Source organism: Coregonus lavaretus (genome assembly GCF_964263955.1).
Source record: "Coregonus lavaretus genome assembly, chromosome: 30".
NCBI classification, from domain to species: Eukaryota; Metazoa; Chordata; class Actinopteri; order Salmoniformes; family Salmonidae; genus Coregonus; species Coregonus lavaretus.
The window spans coordinates 16,123,827-16,142,886 of NC_140017.1; the positions used below are offsets into that span (position 1 = coordinate 16,123,827).

General features: G+C 44.0%; 1 protein-coding gene across 6 annotated transcripts in view; it reads left to right on the forward strand.

Moving 5' to 3' along the window:
• Positions 1-371: 371 nt before the first annotated feature.
• The window catches only part of LOC311105467 (E3 ubiquitin-protein ligase TRIP12), a 47,138-nt gene continuing 28,449 nt past the window's right edge, over positions 372-19,060 (forward strand). For 2 of the 6 annotated variants that reach the window (XM_084147629.1, XM_084147632.1), the window contains exons 1-7: positions 372-451; positions 8,241-8,387; positions 8,857-8,982; positions 9,216-10,012; positions 12,060-12,165; positions 18,332-18,474; positions 18,852-18,935. In XM_084147629.1, the coding sequence (XP_084003755.1) occupies positions 8,290-8,387; positions 8,857-8,982; positions 9,216-10,012; positions 12,060-12,165; positions 18,332-18,474; positions 18,852-18,935 (1,354 nt within the window). In that variant the 5' untranslated portion in view covers positions 372-451; positions 8,241-8,289. The remainder of the gene's footprint in view (positions 452-8,240; positions 8,388-8,856; positions 8,983-9,215; positions 10,013-12,059; positions 12,166-18,331; positions 18,475-18,851; positions 18,936-19,060) is intronic. The other 4 variants (XM_084147631.1, XM_084147630.1, XM_084147633.1 and 1 more) reach the window with 4 other exon arrangements.

Genomic DNA, 19,060 nt, shown 5'->3' on the forward strand with positions numbered 1-19,060 from the left:
CGAAATATTTTGTGATAATGAAAGCGAATTCTGTTCGCAATTGTATACATTGAGTGATTGCTAATAATTTAAGTATATAAATAAAATTATTATCAACCCACAATGTCATCTATATTTTTCGAAAAAACTGTTGTTGGAATAGGGGGTCACGACCCAGCGGATTAATATTTAGCAGCTATCCTACTGTGAGATATATACTTTAACATTTTCTGAACACAACTGTTGACAATAGTAAATACATTCGCTAAATCGTTATTGAATACATGTATTTATTTGGCTCAGGTTCGGTTCAATGTCGACTTTATCATCTAAATCGAAAGTAGTTCCTAGCGGAAGAATGGGCACTTTAGAGCGGAGGTATATTGCAGTTGCAGGTCCCTCAGCTGATGTGAAGGCTGAGAGAGTGGAGCTGGTGCACTGTCTGTTACAACTACAACACTGGAACAAATAGGTAATAACATAATTTATATATATCGTTCAGTGGCATCTTATTCAATAGTTTGGGGGGGGTGTGCTCATTGAGAATGTAATACTGAAATACTTGTGAATGGAGAATCCGTCTCGCGAAAAAATATGGTTTCCAATTGTCATCTCTCGAATCATGTTCCTGCTTTCCTGTGTCTGTGTGATGCAAGCAGCAAAAAAGGTTCAGAGGCCATTTCGTTTTGCAACTTGCTTTGCCATAAACGTACAGAAGGTAGCGCAACAAAATAAGCTCGCTAACCAAACAATAACTCACTTGAATTGGAAATCGCATACAGTTAGCCAGTCGGCGAAACAAACCTTTTAGTTAGTTAGTTGGCTACCAGCTAGCTAACGTTAGCTAGCTCGCTATGTAGCTATGTAGCAAGTATCTTGGCAGAATGTTTTCAGTTAGCAACATGTGTTAGCCGGTTAACACTAACTTTAGCTACCTAACCCGACATGGTTCGGGTTAAGGTCAACATGTAACGTTAGCTACCTAGCTAATATCTAACAGTCAGAATATTAAAAAGACGCAACTATAGTTAACGTTAGCAGGCTACCACCTCTTACAACTTGTGTGTTAAAGTTAAGATATTGTGTAATTTTAATATGGCATTCCCATTAATAAAGCTAACGTTAGCTAGCTATGTTTGTTTGCCAACAATGTTAGCCAACCAGCTAACGTTAGCTAGTTAGGTAAGTAATTCATCACGTCAGGCTAGAGAGTGCTGTAAGCAGCTAGCTAACTTAACAATGCTAACTAGCAGCAAGAAAAACGTTAGCTTCCCATTTGGCTAGCCATAGCTAATCAAGTAAACATTTGTTTAGTTAGCTACATAGCTAACATTACTTTCTTAACTCTTGCGTTTATTACATGTCGACAGCTTGTAAATTACTGAGGCGATGCAATAATAAACAAAACTAGCCAGCGAACTGCCGTTAGCTGTCTAGCTAGATTGTGGTAGTTTTGTATTTAGCTACTGTTAGCTAGCTACCAGATGGGATAATGCAGTGTGAATGTCGTTGGATGGAGTTTATCTGACATTCCCTTTGAACGACACTATTAAATTAACGTAGCCATCCTGTCCTAACAAGAAAGCTAGCTAGCTAACGTTAGCAAGCTTGCTAGCTAGCACAGCTGAATCCTCTGGTGCGAAGTTAATAATAGTCAGTCCGATGCTGCCGTTTTCGATGGTAAACTCCGGTAATTGTTATTTAGATGACATTTGCCAGCCATTCCCTTTGATTAATGAGGTGGATTCCATGCAAAAGGTTTTATTTAGGTACACATTTTTGTGCTGTTGTCTTGATTACGTTAGCTGAACGTTTTTAGGACAACAGTCCACCAACTACGCATTTTCATGTCACATAGCTAACGTTACATTCATACATCGCTAGCTAATATATTATTTGCGGACTAGTCTGTATTTTTACATTAATAACCAGACATTTTAGCTAAGTCATACGTTATCGTTTTACAATCTGAAAGGTACCATACTAGGCTCTTTGTCTATTGGTAGCTAGCTAGCTAACGTTACTGTCACATTGAAATTACGGGACCGGGCTGTTTGCTAACCACCTAGCTGGTGCTAACTACGTCAGAATGAAGGCCTCTTTGTAAAACGAACTTGAAATAAATTAGTGTAGGCTAATAAAAGCTTGTTATAATGAAAGCTATTATATTAACCGAAGTAGTGAACTGTCGATTGTACAGGACTACAGTGGAACATGGTAAAACACCAATTGTCAGAGTTGGACGAATAAATAAACAAAGACTAGGATGTACAGTCAGAGAAGGCCTGGCTAAAATGGCCTTGCAAGCTTGCCAATTGTTCTTATTTTGTGATCAATATTGCAGTTCATTGAGTCTTAACATGAGTGATGGCGTGAAGAATATGTAGCTAGTTTATCAGATTAAGTGTTTTAACACGTGCATCATAATGAACTCCCGAAAAAAATATTTTCAAATTCCACCTTTGAGTCCCCTCGAATCTTAACATGAGCATTTTTGCAATGGGTAATTAAAGATCATACCTCTTGATCATGCATAGCTATATGATCATACATATCGGACTCATATTTAATTAAACTCGCGTGTTTATTATAGATGAGCTACTGTAACGTTACATGGTGAAGGCCCTTTACTGTGATGTAGCCTATGATTTTTGACTTGCTGTGTTTTGAATGCTAGGCCTGAAATATTCATTTGTCGTTGTGCCATATTTCACTGGATATTGCTGAAGTGGATTTGCACGAACTTTAGTGACTCATTGATGGTGATATTTTTGCTTTAAGAAATGCATAGCTAATTAATGGCAGCAGAAATGTAGAGTTCTTTGCAAATCATCTTGTTTGTCTACCTACCATTTTACTGTGTTGACTCTAGGACTGGGAATTGCCACGGACCTCACGATATGATACTTAGATGCTGATACGATATGTATTGTGGTTCTCACAATTCTATATGTATTGCGATTCGGTACTGAGATTTGATTGCGAGTTGATGTTACAAAAATATTGCTCACCATATGTCTGCTGCAGAGTGGCGAGATGCATGAGAGAACGAGTTTTGATCAGTCATGGAAATAAGTGCTGAAAACAAATTGGCTCCCTATTTAAAAATAAATAAATAAACAAGATTGAGAACAAGCTATGAAGGGAAAATACTTGGGTTTTGGTGCAGGTACAGCAAACAAGCGCTAAAATTAATAATGTGACATTGTCAAAACTATACCATATATATATACTCAAATAATATCTCTATGTAATTTGTCCTGCATATTTTTTGTACATCAATTAAAAAAGAGAGGCTGCCTTTAAGTTATTTCACTACATAGCCTATTTGTTTGATAAAATACACTTTACAAAAATATAATCACAACATGCATTAATTTAAAAGATTCTACGGAGTTACAGTTCATATAAGGAAATCAGTCAATAGAAATAAATTCATTAGGACCTAATCTATGGATTTCACATGACTGGTCTTTACCTATAGAAAAATGTACAGGTGTGGATCAGAAAACCAGTCAGTATGTGGTGTGACCACCATTTGCCTCACGCAGTGTGCCACCTCTTCTTCGCATGCTGTTGATTGTGGCCTCTGTAATGTTGTCCCACTCCTCTTCAATGTCTGTGCGAAGTTGCTGGATATTGGCAGGAACTGGAACTGTCATACACGTCAATCCAGAGCATCCCAAACATGCTCAATGGGTTAAATGTCTGAGTATGCAGGCCATGGAAGAACTGGGACATTTTCAGCTTAAATGAATTGTGTACAGATCCTTGCGACATGAAAGGCACGACAATGGGCCTCAGGATCTCGTCACGCTAACTAGGTGCATTCAAATTGCCATCAATAAAATGCAATTGTTTGTTGTCCGTAGCTTATGCCTGCCCATACCATAACCCCACCGCCACTATGGGGCAATCTGTTCACAACATCAGCAAACCACTCGCCCACACGACGCCATACACGCTGTCTGCATCTGCCCGGGACAGTTGAAACTGGGCAGATGAGATGGTTTCTGACAGTTTGTGCAGAAATTCTTCGATTGTGCAAACCCACAGTTTCATCGGCTGGACTCAGACAATCCCACAGGTGAAGAAGCCGGATGTGGAGGTCCTGGGTTGGCTTCGTTATACGTGGTCTGCGGTTGTGAGGCCGGTTGGACACTGCCAAATACTCTAAAACGACATTGGAGGCAGCTTATGGTAGAGAAATGAACATTCAGTTCTCTGGCAACTGCTCTGGTGGACATTCCTTCAGTCAGTATGCCAATTGCACGCTCCCTCAACTTGAGACATCTGTGGTGTTGTGTGGCAAAAGTGCACATTTTAGTGGCTTTTTATTGTCCCCAGCACAAGGTGCACTTGTGTAATGATCATGCTGTTTAATCAGCTTCTTGATATGCCACATCTGTCAGGTGGATGGATTATCTTGGCAAAGGAGAAATGCGCACCTCCATTCTGTCAGGTAGAAGACAAATGGGAATATCTCGTTTTCAAAATAATTTCATTTGGTGAATTGATTAATTTCAAACTGCAGCATTTATCTTGTGAAATCTAGCGTTTTTTAAATTTAGCAATTCAATTCAGGGTTGAATCAAGTCTTGCGCAACAAAGAACAGCACGACATTGGTATCTCAATAATATCAAGGTTGGAGGGAACTGTCAATTATCCTACCCATGATTTGAATTCATGGCCTGTACGATATCACAATCATTCTCCTCCAATATAACTTGGCTATAGACGCGTGGGTTGTTTAGCAACAAACCCCATGCGTTCACATCTTTTGGGCAAACAACTGTCAACTCCAAAGGATTATTGACATGAACTACCACGTTTCCCCACATGGCACATTCTTGCCATTGTTTCCAGCTACAGTGAGGGGAAAAAAGTATTTGATCCCCTGCTGATTTTGTACGTTTGCCCACTGACAAAGAAATGATCAGTCTATAATTTTAATGGTAGGTTTATTTGAACAGTGGGAGACAGAATAACAACAACAAAATCCAGAAAAACGCATGTCAAAAATGTTATAAATTGATTTGCATTTTAATGAGGGAAATAAGTATTTTGACCCCTTCTCAATCAGAAAGATTTCTGGCTCCCAGGTGTATTTTATACAGGTAACGAGCTGAGATTAGGAGCACACTCTTAAAGGGAGTGCTCCTAATCTCAGTTTGTTACCTGTATAAAATACACCTGTCCACAGAAGCAATCAATCAATCAGATTCCAAACTCTCCACCATGGCCAATACCAAAGAGCTCTACAAGATTGTAGACCTACACAAGGCTGGAATGGGCTACAAGACCATCGCCAAGCAGCTTGGTGAGAAGGTGACAACAGTTGGTGCGATTATTCACAAATGGAAGAAACACAAAATAACTGTCAATCTCCCTCGTCCTGGGGCTCCATGCAAGATCTCACCTCGTGGAGTTGCAATGATAATGAGAACGGTGAGGAATCCGCCCAGAACTACACGGGAGGATATTGGGACCATAGTCACCAAGAAAACAATTGGTAACACACTACGCCGTGAAGGACTGAAATCCTGCAGCGCCCGCAAGGTCCCCCTGCTCAAGAAAGCACATATACAGGCCCGTCTGAAGTTTGCCAATGACCATCTGAATGATTCAGAGGAGAACTGGGTGAAAATGTTGTGGTCAGATGAGACCAAAATCGAGCTCTTTGGCATCAACTCAACTAGCCGTGTTTGGAGGAGGAGGAATGCTGCCAATGACCCCAAGAACACCATCCCCGCGGTCAAACATGGAGGTGGAAACATTTCGCTTTGAGGGTGTTTTTCTGCTAAGGGGACAGGACAACTTCACCGCATCAAAGGGACAATGGACGGGGCCATGTACTGTCAAATCTTGGGTGAGAACCTCCTTCCCTCAGCCAGGGCATTGAACATGGGTAGTGGATGGGTATTCCAGCATGACAATGACCCAAAACACACGGCCAAGGCAACAAAGGAGTGGCTCAAGAAGAAGCACATTAAGGTCCTAGAGTGGCCTAGCCAGTCTCCAGACCTTAATCCCATAGAAAATCTGTGGAGGAAGCTGAAGGTTCGAGTTGCCAAACATCAGCCTCGAAACCTTAATGACTTGGAGAAGATCTGCAAAGAGGAGTGGGACAAAATCCCTCCTGAGATGTGTGCAAACCTGGTGGCTAACTACAAGAAACGTCTGACCTCTGTGATTGCCAACAAGGGTTTTGCCACCAAGTACTAAGTCATGTTTTGCAGAGGGGTCAAATACTTATTTCCCTCATTAAAATGCAAATCAATTGATAACATTTTTGACATTCGTTTTTCTGGATTTTTTTGTTGTTATTCTGTCTCTCACTGTTCAAATAAACCTACCATTAAAATTATAGACTGATCATGTCTTTGTCAGTGGGCAAACGTACAAAATCAGCAGGGGATCAAATACTTTTTTCCCCTCACTGTATATGACCGTTCAATCATAAAACACAGCCTTCTGCCCCATCGATGCGCGTCATTTTCATGACGCTGTCAGGCAACACGTCTACAGCTGGTCTGGCTGGTCATATTCACCACTCCCGCAAGGGGGAGTGAAAGTGTGCTTAATTAGTGAAGTATTTTGTGTAATGGTATTAGTGTAATTTTATACGCACACACTCCATTGTGTATTGTTACCCCGTATATCATGACCCCCCCCCCCCCCCACCCCACTTTTGTCAAGAATGCAAATGGTGGCAGTAGGTGCATGGAACACCCCCTCTGAGTTGGTTCTCCGAAGACTTAATGTATGCTTTCTCCAGTGATTGATTGGCTATGACAAGCATACCCGCAGACTCTTAGTAATGGGTTACCCACAGTGAACTGGAGACGATGTAGACTAAGCAAAATTGGTGGCAGTTCTCTCTTCTCGGCATGGCCGTTCTAATCTATACTGAACAAAAAAATAAACGCAACATTCAAAAATTATAAAGATTTACAGTTCTTATAAGGAAATCAGTCAATTTAAATAAATAAATTAGGCTCTAATCTATGGATTTCACATGACTGGGCAGTTGCGCAGCAATGGGTGGGCCTGGGAGGGCATAGGCCCACCCACTTGGGAGCCAGGCCCAGTCAATTGGAATGAGGCCCCCCCCCCCAAACGAACCCACTGTTGGAGGAGCCGGATGTGGAGGTCCTGAGCTACCGTAGTTACACATGGTTTGTGGTTGTCATGCCGGTTGGACGTACTTCCCAATTCTCTAAAATAACGGAGGCGTCTTATGGTAGAGAAATGAACATTAAATTCTCTGGCAACAGCTCTGGTGGACATTCCTGCAGTCAGCATGCCAGTTGCACGCTCCCTTAAAGACATCTGTGACATTGTGTTGTGTGACACAACTGCACATTTTAGTGGCCTTTTATTGTCCCCAGCGCAACGTGCACCTGTTTAATGATCATGCTTTTTAATCAGCTTCTTTATATGTCACACCTGTCTGGATTATCTTGACAGGATATTTGAGAAATAAGCTGTTTGTGCGTACAGAACATTTCTGGGATCTTTTATTTGAGCTCATGAAACATGGGACCAGCACTTTACATGCTGCGTTTATATTTTTGTTCAGTGTAGGTCTGTTTTCATGTGCCCAGGATGACACTTAGCCTAGATGTGTTTGCTTATGTGATCTTGTGATTTTAAATCTATCTGCTTCTTTGTTTTAAGTTTGTTGTGGACAGTCATTTTGGGCCTGTCGTCATTGTCTCTCTGATTGGATCAATCCGCCCTCTATCTTTGGGCTGATCAGATTCAGAGCTGTATGTAGCCGTGTGATGCGTTTGGCTGAGGCTCATTGATCTCGCAGGCTGCCCTGTCCTCCAAACAAATGGTAATGTGAGTAATACAACTGATCTGTTTGTTAGGCAGGGGCTTGTATCATCACATAATTTATCAACAGGCAGCCCAATTATATATTTTCCACTAATTGGTCTTTTGACCAATCACATTAGATCTTTTCACTTCAGATCTTTTTCTGAGCTGATCTGGTTGATCCAAAATGAATGAAAAAAAGATTAGTTGTGCTGCCTGTATAAATGCATCCAACGTGGTCCTGAGAGTGATAATTTAGAGTGGGGTTGAGGGGCTACTTTTTTTTGATTCCAACTGCATCATTGATGGCATCAACAGCTACCACCAACACATCTGTTCGTTGGATTTTACTTTGTTTGGGAACGTCACTCACAAGGACGCGTCCTGATGTCTCACCCATGATCTGATGTGTTTTTCTTATCCCTCCTCTGTCTAGTGAATGGTAGTGTCTAGAAAGGGTATGTCCCTTCAGGAGAGAGGTGCCAATGTCCAACCGGCCTAATTCCAATCCAGGGGGGTCACTGCGCCGTTCACAGAGGAACACTGCTGCGGCCCAGCCACAAGACCATACAGTCGCGGGAAGGTAAGTCCCCCAGCACATGTTATGTGTTCTCACCTGTTTGTGTGTTTTTTTTTTTTTTTTTTATGTCTTGGAGTCTGTCTGTATTTTTGTTTGAACATCTGAGGGCATGCTTGAAGCTGTTCTCTGCTTTTCTCAAAATGGCTACAATTATTCATTGATATTAGAATTTTAATAAGGGCCTAAACCCTATCAGAGGTGGAGTTAATGACTTTCATGCTGTTTAATTTTTTTATTTCCAATGTGTTTTAAGTTGAAGGAAAAGCATTGTGTGGGTGTATTTTATATGAATCTACCAGTACAAGTACATTTAGGTTGTTTTTGCATGGGGTTCTACTGAGGCATTCCTAGGAGCAGTACAGGATGGGTGGATAATGATCGGTGAATGACTTGATGAAGTCTTTTATTCATGATATGGAGTGATTACGCAAAACCCATACTGTCACCTGCTCTTTAATTCCCAACCTTACAGGTTGCAGTCAGAGCAGGTAAAACATAAAGCAAATTCCCCTCCTGAAAGTAGAAGACCTAAATCTAAGGCTTCCAAAGCTGCACCCAGCTCAGCCTCTGGCCAGTCCAAAGGGCACAGCTCAAGAAGGTACCCCTCCTCTCTCCTTAGCACTCACTGTGTGTTTGTGGGGTCTACTTTAGACTATCGCGCTTAGATAAAAATGTATTAACTATTGTTTGTTTTCAATCTATTGTGCCCTTGGCTATTCACTGTAGGCCTAAATTATCTGAATGGAAGCATTGTACTTGATCGCTTTGTCTTTCCAGTTTGGAAACTGTGCTAAAAGGTTCTCTTTCTCCTCTCCTCCACCACTCTGGCAGTAGCAGTCTGTCACTGTCTGTGGCTTCATTTGTGCTGCAAGACGACCCAGAGGCCGCAGGGACATCAGAGCGAGCGCCAACAGGCCACCAATCCAAGAGTGAAGGCACCACCCGAGGGTTGAAGAGAAGTTCTGCACCTGACCTCAACAACACCTACACCCCCACCCCAGCCAAGAAGTCCAAATCCCACCCCCCACCCAGAGACCATACCACTGAGGCCAAGAAAGGCCCTGCCAAGTCCTCCAAGAAGAGACCCCTGGCTCCAGAACCGCCCGCGCCCACAGGCCGCGGCCAGAGCAGGAAGAGCGGGGCCTCTGGGGCCTCACCGTCCCAGAAACGGAAGAAGGCTGACTCCCTCCCCGGTCTGAGCAGCACTGCTGGGTCCCTCCCCAACCGTACCGACGGCAGATCTGCAAAACCCACCAAGCTGGCGTCGAAATCGGCCGCCTCAGCCAAAGCTGGGTGTAGCACCGTGACTGACTCCTCCTCTTCTGCCTCCACCTCGTCCTCCTCCTCCACCGGCGCCAACAGTGCCACCGCCACGCAGGGTGCCAGGCTCAAGCAGGGCAAAGACCAGAACAAGGCACGTCGCTCCCGCTCTGCTTCTAGCCCCTCCCCACGCCGAAGCACCCGTGACAAGGAGCAGGCCAAAGCCGCCGTCTCGTCCAAGTTTGAGTGGGCGGCCCGCTTCAGCCCCAAAGTCAACCTGCCAAAGCCCAAACTGTCCCTACCTGGCTCCTCCAAGACAGAGACCACCTCCAAACCTGGGCCCTCAGGACTACAAGCCAAACTAGCAAGTGAGTCTGTCCTGCCCTCTTCTCATACCTGTGTGTACCATTTCATATTTCCCATCAACCAAGGGGGGTTTGGGGTGCTAATATTTGTAATGGGCAGCCAGCCAGGGTCAAAGGGTTGCTGCCCTCAGGTTCGAAGGTTGCAGGGCTGTGTGAGTAGCAGCCTTTGGAGGGTCGGTGTGGTGCTCTGTAGGGGCTCAGGATAGAGGTTACTCGCCGGGTTTAAATGTCACAGGACCTGTGTTGCGGCTTAAGTTACAGAAACTCACTCTGCACTGGGACCTGCTGCTGCCGGGGTGACTGCTTCTCACGCCAAGCACACTCCACCCCACACACACACTCCAAGTGGGGATTAACCCTGCACAGACAGTCGGTGCTGATAAACATGCATGGACATACACAAACAGAGAGCGAACCTTGTAGATAAACTCCCACAGACACACGTGTAACTGATATAGGCAGTCCCAATTCGCTTCTTTGTTCCCTTTGGCCCTAACCCTTCCATGTTTACAGATCTGGAGGGTCTGGATTAGTATAACAGTGTAGTGGTAAACCATATTGCTTACGCCTTAAAGATCTACAAATATCTGGCTTCTCAAGGAGCTGGGTGACTTGTTCAGATTTCAGCTTGTTTCAGTACCAGGCCAGCCTCAAACTGGAAGATATAAATAATCGGTCTGGTGGCTCAACTGTAGCCTGTTGGACTGTGGAAGGACAGACTGATTCACTACAGCCGCTCAGGTGTTGGGTAGGTAGTGAAGGGCTCGCATCAGGAGACTTTTGCTATCAGATCAGTCACAATCAGCCATGAGGTTACGGAGGTCACACCACAGCGATGCATTATGGGAGTTGTAGTGTAGGATGAAGGTAAGACTGCGGCTGTGGCGTGTTTTGAAGAAGTGAATGACAGCACAGCTCCAATTTGAGTTTAAAGCTCGTAGGTGGGAGGTGTCACGAATGTAGTGCATGCGGGCGATGGGAAGATGATCAGTGGTTCAGCGACGGGTCAGTGTGTTCTGGGTTGGGGTAGGGGATTGTAAGATGGTAACCGAGGCTGGGCACGCCCAGCTCCAAACGTGCTCACTCTGAGAGGGCCTGACCAGACCGGCCCACCCTGCCTGCTAACAAGCAGGCATCATTTTCTCACTGAGGAGGGAGGGGAGCGAAGCGAGTGATTCACCCACTTGTATTAAGGGGGAGTGGCACAGATTGTCACTTCTTGTGCACACTGTCACACACACACTCAACATCTATTCTCAGTCTCTGTCGACTCTGCCGCTGTAATGGTGAGTAAGCCAGATTGCATGGTGGGACACGCTGTGATAGCGTGCAACAGGCTTTCTGCTGTAGCGACAATACAATGCCATTTTGATTCTTCTGTTTGTGACTACTTGTCTGCAGACAGACCCTGTATTGTGTGTGTGTTGGGAAAAGGTTAGTCGGCGTGTTGAGACCCTCAGGTTTAGCATGAAGGTTGTTCTGTTCTAGGTCTGTACTAGTGAGAGATGGGCTATTTATACCCTCTCCCAGCGTCGGTGGCACTGGGCTCTCCACTGAGAAAAACACCAGAGCTGTCTGTGTGTGACACTCTACCCTGTGTGGCTGTTACTGTTATGAGTGACTGGTGCTGGTCCACTCTGAACCAGTCCTTGCTCTTGACCGCTATGACACTTGTTAACCCCTAACTACTACTGTACTTAGCCAAGGTGGCTGGCTTCAGTTAAAACCAGGGTTGGGCTAAAATTCCAGTTTTTCTACTGGAAAAACACTGGTTATCACTGCCCAAACAGTTTGGATTGGGTGGAAAATCTAAGCCACCATTTGGTTAGTTGGTTTAGTCTACAACCAGTACTAACATTATAGAAAGGTGCATCTCTGCGTAGCTCAATCATTTGCAAACATATAATTCCTCTTAAGTGATGGAAATGGATGAACTGGTTACCCTTATAGAGCAATCTAATACGTTTCTAGTGGTCTACTATCACTGTGGTTTGTTCTGTCTTTTGCCTTGGCTGTTGTTTACTCATTGGCTCCTTGTTCTGCTCATCAGGTTTGAGGAAGTCCACTAAGAAGCGCAGCGAGTCTCCTCCAGCAGAGCTCCCCAGCTTTCGGCGGAGCACACGGCAGAAGACCACGGGCTCCTGCGCCAGCACCAGGTACTACAGCCTCCCACTGCTCTCAATGTCGTCTCAACTTCTCCAGTCTAAAGCCCCTAGTCAATTGTAGTCGGTTGTATTTCGGTGTGCACCAAAAGTATTAAACAATACATCCAATATTTTATGGCAGGGGGTGGCTTCCTTGGCAATACATAATGAAATTGTCCCTGAGAAGTCGGTCTTTCAGTGCATACGAAAGTGTGTTGTCAGCCATAACATGTTTTAAAGGGGAAAATCCACTCCAGACATGGGTTATAGTCTGTTCTGTGAGTGGGTAAAATAACTATTTTCACCATGATTTAACTTCTAAGTTGACTGTCTGTGAAATCAGGAAATCGTGTTGTAACGCATCATCATGATAAGGTTCTTGTTACTGGAGATGGGGAATAACACACTATCACATTTCATACCGCTTTTAAAACAATGACCTGCGCTCCAAATTGCCAAATCAGCCAATAGATGGTACCGGCCTCAATCTGTCTATCGTCATGACAAAATATATATTTCCCTTAGATGTGCTCAAACTAAACAGTGGACCAAATTACTCCGCTCAGTTTTCCAATGCACCAGGGCAGTGATTTGGGACATTGCCCTGTGTAGGGTGCCGTCTTTCGGATGGAACGTTTAAACGTATGTCTTGACTCAGTGGTCACAAAAAATCCCATGGCACTTGTTATAAGAGTAGTGATGTTAACCCCGTTGTCCTGGCTAAATTCCATGGCCACCTAATCATCCCCAGCCCCTAATAGGCTCATTCATCCCCCCTCTTTTTTAAAATTTTTTAATTTCACCTTTATTTAACCAGGTAAACCAGTTGAGAACAAGTTCTCATTTACAACTGCGACCTGGCCAAGATAAAGCAAAGCAGTGCGATAAAAACAACAACACAGAGTTACATATGGGGTAAAACAAAACATAAAGTCAAAAATACAACAGAAAATATATACAGTGTGTGCAAATGTAGCAAGTTATGGAGGTAAGGCAATAAATAGGCTATAGTGCAAAATAATTACAATTAGTATTAACACTGGAATGATAGATGTGCAAGAGATGATGTGCAAATAGAGATACTGGGGTACAAATGAGCAAAATGAATAACAATATAGGGATGAGGTAGTTGGGCGGGCTAATTTCAGATGGGCTGTGTACAGGTGCAGTGATCGGTAAGGTGCTCTGACAACTGATGCTTAAAGTTAGTGAGGGAGATAAGTGTCTCCAGCTTCAGAGATTTTTGCAATTTGTTCCAGTCATTGGCAGCAGAGAACTGGAAGGAATGGCAGCCAAAGGAGGTGTTGGCTTTGGGGATGACCAGTGAGAGATACCTGCTGGAGCGCAGACTACGGGTGGGTGTTGCTATGGTGACCAATGAGCTAAGATAAGGCGGGGATTTGCCTAGCAGTGATTTATAGATGGCCTGGAGCCAGTGGGTTTGGCGACGAATATGTAGTGAGGACCAGCCAACAAGAGCGTACAGGTCACAGTGGTGGGTAGTATATGGGGCTTTGGAGACAAAACGGATGGCACTGTGATAGACTACATCCAATTTGCTGAGTAGAGTGTTGGAGGCTATTTTGTAAATGACATCGCCGCAGTCAAGGATCGGTAGGATAGTCAGTTTTACGAGGGCATGTTTGGCAGCATGAGTGAAGGAGGCTTTGTTGCGAAATAGGAAACCGATTCTAGATTTAACTTTGGATTGGAGATTCTTAATGTAAGTCTGGAAGGAGAGTTTACAGTCTAACCAGACACCTAGATATTTGTAGTTGTCCACATACTCTAGGTCAGACCCGTCGAGAGTAGTGATTCTAGTCGGGTGGGCGGGTGCAAGCAGCGTTCGGTTGAAGAGCATGTATTTAGTTTTACTAGTGTTTAAGAGCAGTTGGAGGCTACTGAAGGAGTGTTGTATGGCATTGAAGCTCGTTTGGAGGTTTGTTAACACAGTGTCCAATGAAGGGCCAGATGTATACAAAATGGTGTCGTCTGCATAGAGGTGGATCTGAGAGTCACCAGCAGCAAGAGCGACGTCATTGATATACACAGAGAAAAGAGTCGGCCCAAGAATTGAACCCTGTGGCACCCCCATAGACTGCCATAGGTCCAGACAACAGGCCCTCCGATTTGACACATTGAACTCTATCTGAGAAGTAGTTGGTGAACCAGGCGAGGCAGTCATTTGAGAAACCAAGGCTACTTAGTCTGCCAATAAGAATGTGGTGGTTGACAGAGTCGAAAGCCTTGGCCAGGTCAATGAAAACGGCTGCACAGTACTGTCTATTATCGATCGCGGTTATAATATCGTTTAGGACCTTGAGCGTGGCTGAAGTGCACCCATGACCAGCTCGGAAACCGGATTGCATAGCGGAGAAGGTACGGTGGGATTCGAAATGGTCGGTGATCTGTTTGTTGACTTGGCTTTCAAAAACTTTTGAAAGGCAGGACAGGATGGATATGGGTCTGTAACAGTTTGGATCTAGAGTGTCACCCCCTTTGAAGAGGGGGATGACCGCGGCATCTTTCCAATCTCTGGGGATCTCAGACGTTACGAAAGAGAGGTTGAACAGGCTAGTAATAGGGGTTGCGACAATCTCTCCCCTGTAACTATTCCCCAGGTTGTTGTTGTAAATGAGAATGTGTTCTCAGTCAACTTACCTGGTAAAAAAAGATATATCTTGAACTTAACAGCATGCAATGCATGTTTCGCCTCTCCCTACTCGCCCTTGCCTATGTCTGTGGGAAAGCATAGATTCGGTAAAGAGATCTATGGAATTCGACCAAAACAATGGAAGTTCTATGGAAACACCACGCACACGTCCTCGTGGGGGAAAGATTCAGAATCCCCTTATTGTTGCCCTTCAAAATTAGCCTACTTTTAGGCTATTGTTTGTATTTTACACAATGTTGGGGTAAAAATCTTGAATGGATGTTAACACCAATACATGTTAACGTCATCACCAATCAACGGCATCACACTTAAAACGTCTTCAACTACCACCACCTATTTCGATATGGCTTGCTATGCTACCAGCTTATGCAAATGGGAGTTAGCATTTAGCAGACATTTTTCCAAACCCGAAAAGGACTAAATATTATCCAGCAAAATTTTGTAGCCACATTGAGCCTATTAGAACTCCTAAATCATGAAGAATATCCACTTTGTTAGATCAAAGTCTTTGAATGGCCGCCGATGACGACATCTTTGCGCTTTCCCCCGTTCTGCGTTCCATTGACCTCTTCACCGCATGTATGGAAAAGTGCCGTTGCATTACAACGTCAGCCCCCCCTCCTTGAGGCAGACGATCTGCAGGTTGAACATGGTAAGAGTGCAGTTTGTGGATTTTACAGCGGGCTAGCTACTTCACATGCTAATATTGACTTTGATATTATTGTGTGTAGCTACATTTGCTAGCTACCTAGCCAGCCAAGAGAGAGCGCGTTGCATTGTGGGTTTTGTAGTCGACTTGAGTGCAACAGATTTCCACTACAATTTTCACACGTTTCTACCAACCTTATTATAATGACAAAGGAAAATGTATTCGCTAAAAATATTGTTCTCACATATTAGTGTTAACGCTGTAAAAAGGAATTAGTGGTTTTGGGTGGATTATTCCTTCAAAGTACATTTCCAGTGTTTCCAGATTTCTAAGAGATATGACCTATAATTCCAATATGAGTGATAGTTTTCCTTCCAAAGAGTTTTTTAAGTGAATTTTTAAATATTTTTCCAATTTATTCTGTGGCCACATGAGTATCGGACGAGTCGACATTATTTTGGTATGAAGTTTGACATACACCTTAGCCAAATACATACAAGATGAAGAAGCACATGCAGGATTTAAACAGCAAGATCTCCCGTCACGGACTCAACCGCAACGAACTGTAACGGATTCCTCAGATGTGACTCTGGGTGACAACAAGAAGGCTGTGTGTTTTTTCAACATTAGTGGCTGTTTTCCTCGAAAACAAGACATTTTAAAGTCTGCTTCATGTTTTCTTGCCACCGTGCTTCAGAGTGGCGATGCTGGTATCATGACAACCCAACAATCAACTGCTAATCTGCCATTATGGAGTATTGTGTGTAGGCCAGTGACAATCCGTTTTAAATTCAGGCTGTAACAAAGCACTGTGTAAACCCAATCAGAATGTACTCGGATGAAATGTTACTGAAAGAATGGGGCGGCAGGTAGCTTAGTGGTTAAGAGCGTTGTGCCAGTAACCGAAAGGTCGCTGGCTCTAATCCCCGAGCCGACTAGGTGAAAAATCTGTCGATGTGCCCTTGAGCAAGGCACTTAACCCTAATTGCTCCTGTAAGTCGCTCTGGATAAGAGCGTCTGCTAAATGACTAAAAATGTAAATGTAATACATTTAAACTCAGTTTTTCACAATTCCTGACATTTAATCCTAGTATAAATTCCCTGTCTTAGGTCAGTTAGGATCACCACTTTTATTTTAAGAATGTGAAATGTCAGAATAATAGTAGAGTGATTTATTTCAGCTTTTATTTCTTTCATCACATTCCCAGTGGGTCAGAAGTTTACATACACTCAATTAGTATTTGGTAGCATTGCCTTTAAATCGTTTAACTTGGGTCAAACGTTTCAGGTAGCTTCCCACAATAAGTTGGGTGAATTTTGGCCCATTCCTCCTGACAGAGCTGGTGTAACTGAGTCAGGTTTGTAGGCCTCCTTGCTCGCACACACTTTTTCAGTTCTGCCCACACATGTTCTATAGGATTGAGGTCAGGGCTTTGTGATGGCCACTCCAATACCTTGACTTTGTTGTCCTTAAGCCATTTTGCCACAACTTTGGAAGTATGCTTGGGGTCATTGTCCATTTGGAAGACCCATTTGCGACCAAGCTTTAACTTCCTGACTGATGTCTCGAGATGTTGCTTCAATATATCCACAAAATGTTCCTTCCTCATGATGCCATCTATTTTGTGAAGTGCACCAGTCCCTCCTGCAGCAAAGCACCCCCACAGCATGATGCTGCCACCCCCGTGCTTCACAGTTGGGATGGTGTTCTTCGGCTTGCAAAACAAAACCCCTTTTTTCCTCCAAACATAACGATGGTCATTATGGCCAAACAGCACGATCGTTGTCCCCGTGTGCAGTTGCTAACCGTAGTCGGTCTTTGTTATGGCGGTTTTGGAGCAGTGGCTTCTTCCTTGCTGAGCGGCCTTTCAGGTTATGTCGATATAGGACTCGTTTCACTGTGGATATAGATACTTTTGTACCTGTTTCCTCCAGCATCTTCACAGGGTACTTTGCTGTTGTTCTGGGATTGATTTGCACTTTTCGCACCAAAGTATGTTCATCTCTAGGAGACAGAACGCGTCTCCATCCTGAGCGGTATGACGGCTGCGTGGTCCCATGATGTTTATACTTGCGTACTATTTGTACAGATGAACGTGGTACCTTCAGGCGTTTGTAAATTGCTCCCAAGGATGAACCAGACTTGTGAAGGTATGCAAAAAGAAATTCTGAGGTCTTGGCTGATTTCTTTTGATTTTCCCATGGTGTCAAGCAGAGGCACTGAGTTTGAAGGTAGGCCTTGAAATACATCCACAGGTACACCTCCAATTGACTCAAATGATGTCAATTAGCCTATCAGAAGATTCTAAAGCAATGATGTCATTTTCTGGAATTTTCCAAGCTGTTTAAAGGCACAGTCAACTTAGTGTATGTAAACTTCTGACCCACTGGAATTGTGATACAGTGAATTATAAGTGAAATAATCTGTCTGTAAACAATTGTTGGAAAAATTACTTGGCATGCCCAAAGCAGATGTCCTAACCAACTTGCCAAAACTATAGTTTGTTAACAAGAAATTTGTGGAGTGGTTGAAAAACAAGTTTTAATGACTCTAACCTAAGTGTATGTAAACTACGACTTCAACTGTATATAACTTTCAAAATAGAGATTTTCACTGGACAGTTTAACCATTCAGGAATGTGAACATGATTGTTGTCGTTAGCTGCACATGTCTGCTCGCGTGTGTGTGTGAACATGCGTTCACATTGCGAAGTGTGAGTCAGAGGTGCCTTATGACCAGGAATGTCAGTTGTGTGCTGTCTCGTGTTTGACTGTGGGCTCTGTGTGGTCTAGTTGTTTGCTGCGCAGTCACTCACTGTCCCCCTCTGCCCTTTTCTCCCCCCCTGTCTGTGCAGTCGGCGAGGCTCAGGCCTGGGCAAGCGTGGGGCAGCCGAAGCTCGCCGACAGGAGAAGATGGCCGACTCGGACAACAACCAGGACGGGGCCAACTCCTCGGCCGCCCGCACTGACGAGGCCCCGCAGGGGGCTTCAGGTACAGGTACCTACTGCTGCCAGGGCACAGAGTTTTTCCTTCTCAGTTCGCATGGTCAGGAAAAACTCAGTGCTACGCCTATAATGGTACGCTACCTGCTTGTGGTAGCAGAGATTCTCTCCCCTTGGCCCTTAGTGGATCAAAACATTTGGACTATCCCAATAATTTCTGGTATGTGTTTGGTCTAAACGCATAGGAGCCAGCCAAAGCTTGGTGTAGCCTCTGCTTGGATTGTGTGTGTTCACTAAAATATCATGGACTTTATTCCTAGGCCAGCCTGGGTTTGTATACCCTTTACCTTATCTGAGAGAAATCGGTTGTCATTTTGATGATGAAAATGGCGGTTTAACTGTCCTTGTGTTTTTTTTTCTTTTTTTCTCCAGCTTCTAGCTCAGTGGCCGGCGCTGTAGGGATGACCACATCCGGTGAGAGCGAGTCGGATGACTCTGAAATGGGCAGACTCCAAGGTATGAAGATCACAGCTTTCCTTAGATACAGGTGCCAATGTCCCTGTCTAAAAATAGTTCCCTGTCAGCCCTTGTTGGTGTTGTGGGGTCTTTGGTTGTTGTCTAACCTATCTGTTTTCTCCCCA